The sequence below is a fragment of the Natator depressus genome, chromosome 19 (genome assembly GCF_965152275.1).
Source record: "Natator depressus isolate rNatDep1 chromosome 19, rNatDep2.hap1, whole genome shotgun sequence".
NCBI lineage: Eukaryota > Metazoa > Chordata > Testudines > Cheloniidae > Natator > Natator depressus.
Genome location: NC_134252.1, coordinates 12,107,506 through 12,118,503, shown reverse-complemented (window position 1 = coordinate 12,118,503; position 10,998 = coordinate 12,107,506). Strand labels below are relative to the sequence as shown.

The 10,998-nt window shown below is 49.0% G+C and overlaps 1 protein-coding gene across 1 annotated transcript; it reads left to right on the top strand.

Moving 5' to 3' along the window:
- Positions 1 to 3,794: 3,794 nt before the first annotated feature.
- On the top strand, positions 3,795 to 8,934 carry LOC141974553 (ras-related protein Rab-39B-like). Its single transcript, XM_074934338.1, has 2 exons — positions 3,795 to 4,069; positions 7,057 to 8,934. Exons 1-2 carry the CDS (start codon positions 3,855 to 3,857, stop codon positions 7,487 to 7,489), a joined length of 648 nt encoding a protein of 215 aa, XP_074790439.1. The 5' UTR covers positions 3,795 to 3,854; the 3' UTR covers positions 7,490 to 8,934.
- The last annotated feature ends 2,064 nt before the right edge of the window (positions 8,935 to 10,998 follow it).

Sequence of the window (10,998 nt, the reverse complement as noted above, 5' to 3'; positions counted from 1 at the left end):
TGCAATCCTGCTACTCACATGTTTCCAGCTTGTATGGATTCTTTATTAAAAATAAATCATTTCCTTTGTATAATTTGGTGCTTCCTTCAAGATTGGGGGTTAGGAAGGAAGAAAACTGTGCCAGATTATACAGCAAAAGGCCTTCTGCTGATGCTCTGCACTTCTGTGGCTCTATTTTATCTGAGGATCTTAAAACCGTCAATAGTTTTTAACTAATGAGGTCTCACCCGCCTCCTGTGAAGGGTGGAAATATTATGTTCATTTTATAGATGGGTAAACTGAGGCACAATAAAGTCAAGTGACTTGATCAGAAAAGTGGCAAAGCCAGGAGTCCTGATGTCTAGGACACCTTCCCTACTCACTAGGCTGCACTTTCTCCCCCTTAAAATAGTTTTAAACTTTCAGTTTAAATTAATAATTCTTTCTGGGGACAAAATAATCCAGTGGCTTTCAACTTTTCTAGACTACTGTACGCCTTTCAGGAGCCTGATGTGTTTGGCTTACCCCCAAGTTTCACCTCACTTAAAAATGACTTGCTTACAAAATCAGACATAAAAATACAAAAGTGTCACAGCCCCACTAGTACTGAACAATGGCTGACTTTCTCATGTTACTATTATAATTATAAAATAAATCAACTAGAATATAAGTATTGTACCTACATTGCAGTGCATAGAATATCGAGCAGTATAAACAAGTCATTGTATGAAATTTTAGTTTGTACTGTCTTCGCTAGGGGTTTTTTAATGTAGCCTGTTGGAAAACTAGGCAACTGTTTAGATGAGTTGATGTACCCCCTGGAAGAGCTCCGCATAGGCCCAGGGGTACACGGACCCCTGTTGAGAACCACTGAGCTAATCTGTCAGCTCTTTTTTTCTATTGTACCTAGTCTAGCTATCACATTTCTTATAAAGCCACCACTGCAGTATCTGGGCCCATTGGTGTTTCAGTTCTGCAGTAATCACATGATTTTGCCTGGTTCATGTGTCACTGGAGATAGGGAGAACAGGAGGACTTGTGGCACCTTAGAGACTAACCCATTTATTAGATCATGAGCTTTCGTTAGCTACAGCTCACTTCATCGGATGCATAGAATGGAACTCGATAAGTTTATGGAGGAGATGGTATGATGGGATAACATGGTTTTGGTAATTAAATATTCATGGTAAATAGGCCCAATGGCCTATGATGGGATATTAGATGGGGTGGGATCTGAGTTACCCAGGAAAGAATTTTCTGTAGTATCTGGCTGGTGAATCTTGCCCATATGCTCAGGGTTTAGCTGATCGCCATATTTGGGGTCGGGAAGGAATTTTCCTCCAGGGCAGATTGGAAGAGGCCCTGGAGGTTTTTCACTTTCCTCTGTAGCATGGGGCACAGGTCACTTGCTGGAGGATTCTCTGCTCCTTGAAGTCTTTAAACCACGATTCGAGGACTTCAATAGCTCAGACATAGGTGAGAGGTTTTTCGCAGGAGTGGGTGGGTGAGATTCTGTGGCCTGCGATGTGCAGGAGGTAAGACTAGATGACCATAATGGTCCCTTCTGACCTAAATATCTATGAATCTATGATATAGTTATATATATACACATACAGATAAGTTGGAAGTTACCATACAAACTGAGAGGCTAACACGGCTGCTACTCTGAAACCTGGAGATAGGGAGATAACTGTGTGGGGATTGTCAGATACTGTTAATTCAGAGGAGTCCTAGGGTCTGTGTTATACAGGTAATTAGACTAGATAGTCATAGTGGCCCCTGCTGGCCTTACACTCTAAGAAACTCCAGAATCAAACTGAGCAGGATCTCCCTAATCTAGTCTCTTCAAGTTCTCACGCTGCTCTCACCACTAGCCTCGGAGGGGCCATTTCCCAACTTCCACCCCCTTGGCGTGGAGCCACATGGGGAAAAGTGCTGAGGCCTCCTCACCCTGTCAGCTGCTGCAGCAGGACGTGGTGTAATGGGGGCGTTTAACCAACAGCCCATCTTTGATTCAGTTTGTAGAACCTCCTGCTGCTTGGTGGGCTGGCAGCCGCAGGAACTGAACCTATGAATGCTGCATCTTAACCCATGAGCTGCTACTGCCTCAGCTAAAAGGCTCACCTCTGTAAAACTTATCGGAGGGGCCCCAACCTGTACATGTGTGGCCCAGACACCACTGGCGGGGAGGGAATAGCGCCACCACATGGAGTAGGTGTGGGTTACGTCTGCTTGACACCAGTGAGGCAGTAAGGAAGAGTCTGTCACTGCAGCCTGGACTGATGTTTTCAAATCGTTGGGGTGAAACCGGATTCAGATTCGAGTGAAGCTGAAGCTGATTTTATTAATTCAAATACAAGTATTCCGCAGGCCCAATCAGCCGTGCAGGCACCAGGCAGGTCTTGCATTAATTCATGCCCAGTTGCAATATCAACGCTTGGCCTTTGGCGGCAGAGTGCACAAGGCATGAATGAACACAAAGCAATACATGCGCTGTCTTGTCTTGTTGCTTAAACATTCTCCAAGGGAAACCAGTGGCTCTGACAACACATCTCTGCTTACCCCAGGGTCTCAGCTCATGCCCAGTTTGGCTGCAGCTGGGCGGGGAAGGAACTGCCTTTAAAAGCCAGTCCTATTAAGGGAATGTGAAAGTCTTTTAAATATTCTCTATAACAGCATACTAAAATGGAGTCCATCTCTAGGGCCTTCCAGCCAAAGAGCTCAAACCCTTTAAATTTGGACTAAGGGCTTGCCTATAATCTGGAATAAAGTAAAGTGTGGATTTAAAACAGATTAACTATTCCTGATTAATCTTGTGTGTGGTCACTCTTATTCTGGAATAAGCATGTCTACACACAGGGACGTGTAGGTTTTTGGGGGCCCAGGGCAATATCTGCCATGGAGGTCCCCACCCTTCCCCAGAGGGCCGGGGTGGTGGTGATTAGCCAGCGAATCCGCCCTTCACTCACCCCACAGAGACAGCACCTGTCCCATGGGGCCAGGCCCAGCTCCCCGTTCTGGGTGTTGTGACCTGACACACAGGACCACAGCACTGCCCAGGTTTGGCCCGGCCACCACGCCATCACGAAGAGGGTGGGTGGCGTGGCTGGGTGTAGGACCTGGGGCACAGGGTCACAGCCTGAGTGGTGCTGACATCCCATTGCACCAGGTCACAATGCTGCCCATTCATGCTCCATGGGTTTGGAGGCGCTCTCAGTTGGAAGATCTGGGACGCACTGCGCCTTTTGCACCCCTTTCTGGGCAGCTGTGTCCACACATAGCGTTAATCAGGAACGGATATTCTGGAAGAGCTCCCCAGGATGGTAGACAAGCTCTGAGCCTCCCACTGCCCCAGTGAGGTCAGTACTATCACCTGTATTTCACAGGAGAGAAAACCAAGGTGCAGTGACTTGCCCAGAGACAGACAGTGGCAGGGCCTGGGTAGAACCCAAAGTCACCTGACGCCCAGGCCTCACTAGTTACAAGGCCCCTATACATAATCTAATCTTCTTAATCTAACCTAATGCCAAGGAGATGCTTCCTCATCACAGCGTTTTGCATCTGTTTTGCTCGTTCCTTTCCTCTGACACACAGGGCCCAGTGTTACTGAGCGGAGACAGTCCTGACAGCCAAACGTAGGAGTAATACGTTCTCTCTGCCTTCCCCTTCTATAAACACTGCGCACTCAGCGGGAGGGGTGGCAGCTGCCTGCCTGGACATGAGCTAGAGCAGCTCGCAGCCTTCAGCTGGAACCATCTCGCTCCACTTCCAGCAAGTCCCAACCGGCAGCGCCGTGAGAGTTCCCTCTCCAGTCCGCAGACACTCGGCTCCAGGCTCCTTGCTGCTCACAGGCTTGTCCTGCTGGGATACTCCGGATGGATTCACTCTGGCACTATCAGTTCCGCATTATCATGCTGGGGGACTCGACGGTGGGAAAGTCGTCCCTGCTGAAGTGTTACACCGAGGGCGCCTTCCTCGACTCCATCAACCAGACGGTGGGGGTGGATTTCTACGTCCAATTTGTGGAGCTGGAGCCCGGGCTCCGGATCAAGCTGCAGTTCTGGGACACGGCTGGGCAGGAGCGATTCAGGTGGGTTTGCCGGGGAGGGTTAGACGTACGTGTAAGCGTGTGGACCGGACGGAGCCGGAGCCGGAGCCAACGAAGGGAGCTTGAAAGCTGCAATGGGGATTAATACAGGTGCAGGAAGCTCCAGGCTCGAGCACAGGCTGCAGTTTTCTTGCATGAACAATGCTGAGGAAAGGGGCTTGGTTCACAGGCCGGACGCCAAAGGCCTTGGAGTAGGAAAAGCCTGGGCCATGGCTCGGTTAACTTCTCCCAGGCTGCCCCTTGCTGTTGCGTCTGAGCCCTGTGGTCCCCAAATTGAGGGGTGCAGAAGAACATTCGGGGGGAGCAGCAGGGTCCGGGCCAGCCCCCCAATGCGGGCAGGGAGGGAGTACCACCCAGCCCACGTGCTGCTCCAGCCCTGCCCCCAGCCTCGGCCCCTGACCGCAACTCCATTCCCGGCCCCAGGCCCAGATATGCTCCCTGCTGTGGCCCCAGCCTCAGCCGCCCTATCCCTGTCTGTGTCCCATCCCCCACCTCACCTGGGGAGCCGTGGCCCCGTTCCCAGCCCCAGATCCTGGGGGAGGAGGGGTGCACTGACAGGGGTAAGAGGGGGCACAACCCTGAAAAGTTTGGGGATCACTGCTCTAGCACAACTTGGAGGGACCCTAGGTAGTCTCTCAGACTCTCCTTGGCTCTCTGCTGAGACAGGCAGCAAAGGGGGCAGCTGGTGCGGTGCAGGAGAGCGGTTTAGCCTATGGGGCATCCTAACCCCTGGGAACCGGACAGAAAGCTCCACCCCCAAGCTCATTTTCCCTGGGCTGGGTCCAACTCTGTGTGTAAAGCACCTGCAGCCGTGCTCAGGTGCTGCTGCGTGGGCCTCTCTAGAGCATGTTGGGGGAGTTAAAGCCCTCACTTTCGGGACTCCCCTCCTCCCAAATTCTCGGTGCATGTGTCATCGCCCTGCTAGGGTATGGCAGGGGAGACTTGTAGGGTTTCCCACCAAACACTGGCCCCAGTGCCTAGAATAGAGGTGCAGAGTGGGAGGGAGCAGGGACCCAGCCCTTAATTCCGATCAGAGGAATAGTACTGAGAACCACTGATACACAATGGGGCTTGACGGCCGGGCTGGGGCGCTGTCAGGGGGAGTCACACACTGGGTGCAAAGAACTTTCCAGCTAACAACACTGTGGGCACCTACTCAGCCCCCCATAGCCAAGGGCAGGACCTGTGGGTTCCATGCTGGGGCAGGGTTAGCAAAGCTGCTTGGCTCAGCTCAGCTTTTCTCCTGTTGAATGTTACTATTTGAGCCCTTACCTTCCCCCCCTCCCATTGGCTTCAATGAGAGCAGGATTCACCCCAGGTTCGGAGGAAGGAAGGCGCGGGGTTAGCAACCACCTCCCGGGTGAGGGGAGTTCCAGCTCTGTGGCTGAGACTGCCAGGCCAGGTGGGGTACAGGCACCAAGCCTGATTCTCCTTGCTCTTACCCTGGTGTCAGGTCAGAGCAACTCCACTGATCTGTCTGATTTACACCAGTGTAAATGAAAGGAGACCCACATCCCTAGGGACTGGACTGAGACCAGCTATCCCGTCCAGACCCAAGGCCCTTTAGTTCAGCACCTCAGGGTATTAGGTACAGAGTTTTCTGCTTCCTAAGCTAAGGGGCTAATTATTAACCAGCCACATGCCCCATTGAAAGGAACTGGCTGGGCACACCTGAAGCACCAGGGCCAGCCCCAAGACGTGGAAGAAAAGGGGCTTCTGAAGTCTCATTTACACTGGAGGTTTGGCCAGTGTGTAACCAGTTAGTGACACGGGCAGCAGGTTTCCAGGAATTTCCCAGGCGTGGGAGCATTAGCACAGATGGGGCTCAGCTGTTTAATACCTCTGTGTTCGGAGCAGGCAGACATAACACAAGGGTAAAAATACCGGCACTGTTGCCACTGCAGGTGGGGACACACAGGTGGCTGGAAAACAGCAGGAGAGTTTCCAAAAACCTGTTCTAGGCAGAACCCAGACTGGCTGTAAACATGCTTTGTTCACACCCCACATGGTTAATTCTCTGCCACCAGCAGTGTAAGCTAGCACAGTGAGCGTAGGAGACTGGCTTGGAGTAACCAGTTCAGCCAGCTCTCGGGCTGCCAGGGCATCCCAACATCTATTGCTCTACCTGCTACTGGGCGGGGGGGGGGTCCTCAGGGTACTCTGCCCTCTGCCAAAGTCCGATGGGATAGCTGCCTTGATTTTCCTAACATGTACTGATATGGGAGCATAAATTGATAGGAACATAAACCAAGCTAAACTGGGGGAAAGAAAAGATGCATTGTGGACACAAGTCAAGCAACTGGCTCAGATAAGAGTCACCCCTGTGACACATATCTGGTTGAACATGTACCATAGACAGATGTTATATCTAGGCATTAGGGCTAGTTAAAAAAATTCCATCAAAACCATTTTGACAAAAAAAAAGTTTTCCATGGAATGCAGGGTTTTGTTTTGTGGGTTTTTGTTTGTTTGTTTTGACACGAGAAGTAGCTGCTTTCCTCAGAACATTTAGTCAAAAAAAATGATTGCCCCAAACCTAAAGTATTTGCATTCAAAATGGCACCCAGCCGTCTCACAGGACTTGTAGATCAGGGGCTTTATGCTTCCATTCCCCTCTCTGGGTGGGCTCTCTACACAGACTACCTCTCCCATGATGCACCATGACCAGGGACTCCGATAGGACGCATCACTTCTCGTCACCGCCGTGGGGGAAAGTGGTGCATCATGGAAGATGGAGTCTAACCAGAATAAGGCACCTGAACTTTAACTCCCATGAGGCAGAACAGTGCCATTCTGAACTGAAGTTTTGGTTTTCTATATCCCACCAAAGAGTTGAAATTTTCTGCAGGAAAACATTTTCCAAGCAGTTTCACAAGGCAGACTGTGCTGCCTCTGTGCCATAAAGATCTTAGGAAAGTAAAGCAATAAGAGAATGCAGAGTCTCACGCTGTTCCCTTCTTGTGTCCTAGGTCAGTGACTCGCTCGTACTACCGCAACTCTGCTGGGGCAGTGCTGATGTTTGACCTGACCAACCGAGCATCCTTTGAGAGTATCAAGGAGTGGCATCAGGAGGTGACAGACACGGTGAAACCTTTTCACGTCGTCTTTGTGCTGGTTGGGCACAAGAGTGACCTGGTGCCGCAGCGCCAGATTGAGCGAAAGGAGGCCGAGAAGCTGGCTTTCTCACTGGGGGCAAAGTATATAGAGACATCCGCTAAAAGCAACAGCAACGTGGATGATGCCTTCCAGCTGCTGACCTTGGAGATCTATGAAGCTGTGAAGGCAGGGGTGCTGAGCCCAAACAAGGATTGGGATGGGGTGAAAAGCAGACTGCCACCCACAGAGGAGCCCAAAGTACAGAACCTGGGAAAACAAGAGAAGCAGAAGAAGTGCTCGTGCTAGCCAGACGTTGTAGACTAAGAAGCCAGAGTGAGCTACCATCACTCACCTTCCTGTATGAGACTTGGCTGCCAGGCAGGACTATATGCAAGGACAGTCACAATAGCCTCTTCTAACAGGCTAGTAGTTCCCATTAACCTCTCCCAGCAAAGGCAACAAACAGAACTGGAATGGGTAATGTTTCCATCCCCTCACGTTCAAAGGCTGCAGGGTTACACAGCACCCTTTGTGCTTGGAGGAAATTCCAAATAGGAATCCAATGGTCTAAGCACTGGAAAAGTCTGGAATTTACACTTGGATACAAAGTTAAATACATTTTATTCATATTTCTGGTTGCCTTTAGCATTAAAGTTAAAACAATAAACATGCCAATGAAAATGGCAAGTGTCCCCCAAGTGGTATAAACAGCGACACTAGACCCAGGAGGTGCCTGCAGATTCGGAGGATTTAGAATCTCCATGGATGCTGCATTTTCTACAGACTAAACATTCTTCCAGCTGTCCTGGTTGTGAAGCACTTCCCAGCATTGGTGTTCAGCTTGGAGTCTACAGAGCCACCCAGCAACAGCATCTAAAGCACCCCCAGCTTCTCCCATTCTCATCAATGTGGCTCCTCATTTTAAAACCCTCAAGTTAACATTAAGCGGTGTTTTGCTGCAGGTTGTCCTGCCCGAAACATCCAGCCACCACGTCCCTCTCATGTCACTGGACTTCCCCTTCGCTTGAAAGGACATGGCCTAGGAACAAGGCTGCAAGTTTCGAATATGAAAACAGCCACTCTATTTGGGAAAAGCAGCTTCCCTCTCAGGCCTTAGATTTAGCAATCTGGTTCTAGGGCAACAGGACTGGCTATTCCCGCAGGCTGTGTTCTTGTGACTACACAGGATACTGAAATGCCTTCAAGATGAACAGGGTAGCTTTCGCCTCCAGGTTACTGGTTAGAATCCAGACCATGCTGATAGTTTAAAAAACAAATAAAACAAAAAACTAGGCTCTGTTGGCTTTTTAGGTGACCACTATAAGAAATGAATTGGGCAGGTCTCCAACCAGTTTCCAGACCAGACTGTGGTACCCAGACTTGACGTTCCATCCGTTCACAACAATTTAAGAAAGTGGCATGTGAACCAATGAAGTTTGGGATCCAGTTTTAAACCACATCATAAAGAACCATCTCTACAACTGGCCCCTACAATGGTAGTCTCAGTGGAAAGACCAGTTATTAGCTGGGCACGGAGAATGGACGACACGCATACTTACAAGCGTGAATCCCCATTTTGGAATGGTACCAGAATGGCAGTTTAGGACACTCTGGACACTGCCTATGCTGTCAATAAGAGTTCAGTTATGAAGTTAACCAGTCTCAGCAGGATTCTTGCAAAATCCCCCCCCCTTTACTGCAATAAACACGCTTTGTATAGGTTTATATTTTAATGTTTTTAGACAGTTTGTACGGAGAGATTTGGCAAACCAGTGAAGTGCCTGAAACCACTATTGCAAGGGTTCTCAAACTGGGCATCAGGAGGTTATTACATGGGGGATCACAAGCAAGCCTCCACCCCAAACCCCGCTTTGCATCCAGCATTTATAATGGTGTTAAATATATAAAAAAAAATTTAATTTATAAGGGGGGGGTCACATGCAGAGGCTTGCTATTTCAAAGGGGTCACCAGTACAAAAGTTTGAGAACCACCGCACTGTTGCTTATTGCTAAAAGTTATCCAGTCAGCAGGCCGTAAATTGGTCATGCAGTGGCCTTAGCATAACCAAGGCAGGAGGGAAGGGAATTCTGGGTGCCACAGACAGGGCAGCTTGACCCCATGTCCTTCCTGCTAAGAATGTTGAAATTGCTGATATATGTATTTTAGAAAAACAGGAAGTCTGTCTGTATGTGCCTCCGGGAATGTTTGTCAAGGCCCCAAGGTATGGACACTCTGGGGGGGTAGAGGGGGGGCGGAGGAAAACAAAACAAAACATATCTGGTTAAATTGATGATCAGAAGGAAACCCCTTGCTTGACCTTTAAAAACTGCTTGCTTAGCAAGTTTTCTTTAAGGGACATGTCATTGTATTATTAATGTATAAATAAGGGGAAAAAGTTTGAGGTAGCTGGACTTCTCAGGAGGAACTGTTCAGGAACGCTCCCTCTGGACGCACCTTGGGATCCCCACCGGCAGACAGAAGTTTGGCCAGCAGAAGCCTATCATGGTGCAACTCGAAAGCCACGTTCACCTTCGGTAATTATCAAGGGTTGGGGGTGTTTTACTAACCTGTTGCATACGTGAAAGCACTCTTGCGTTGTCCTGTTTGTGCCAGCCATCTATCAGTTGGATGGCTGTGTCTCCCTTGATTTATTTCCTGACACCACCTTGCACAGAATAAAAGTTACCAAGAGCTTTGGGTTAAAAGAACCCCAGGTAACAAGTGGGCAAACCAGATAAGAAGTCTGGATTTTATCTGCGGTGCAGCCTTTAGCTTGGAAAGCGGATGACTTATTTTAGGACCATGTATATATTTCAAAGTCTTTGGGGGCAGCTTTCAATTTCATCCTTGTCGACCCAAAACTCAAGAGGTACAGATTTAGGAACACCCCTCCCCTTTCATGTTTGCAATTTGAAGAACCTTTCCCACCTGATTAGCAGAGTTACTAGGTTCAAATTTGTGGCCTAAGCTTCAATTTATTTTCTAAACAGTTTTAAAGTGAGTTATGTGCTGGTGAAATGTGCTCAACTGACAGCCCTGGAGACTGAAGACTTCCATTTGGTCATGGAATAGCACATGCTTCCATCCCACCATCCCTGATCTGCAGGGAGCCAGAGGGAAGTTCGGTCTTGGTGACTCGCCAAGTCCTTGGCCTTTCTGCTGCAGCTGTCAGCCAGGGCTCCAGTTGGTCTTAATGTGAACCCTTGTGCACTAGGAACTGGACAGATACCATTAATTTATTTCACATAGGCCAAACAGCCAACAGATGGTAGGACTTGTGGTCACTACTCACCTCAGCCGGATCTTAACTGGCTACTTAGAGGCAAAATAGTCTGTGTTGTCCCTTACCAGTGCAAGAGCCATCCTAGTCCTCCCCTCCATTTTGAACCTATACCTGGCATGTCCTTTAAACATCCCTGCAGCAAGCCGCCCCGCTCTCCTACTGCCTAGAGTTTGAAATGAGGTGCTGTAGACACATCAAATGCAGAAGCACGAGACAATGCCCGGCTTTAGATTAATAATTTCTTTATTAATGTAAAACAAATGCAAGTATTTATATAAACACTGACATTACAAAGTACTGGAACTGGCAGGAGGGAAGGGGGAAAACGAAAACCTCTACAGATGCTTCTAATACTGTCCCAAACAAGACCAAAATGCTCTGTTCCTTGGACAATCAATCACTTATACAATAAACCACTTTAAAGGTCACAAATAAAGTCTTTGTTTCAAGATACGATGTGCTCTGATGGGGGGCTGGGAAGGGGGGGCATATCATGGTTTTTGGCCGATCTCCTCGAAGTCATAGATATTG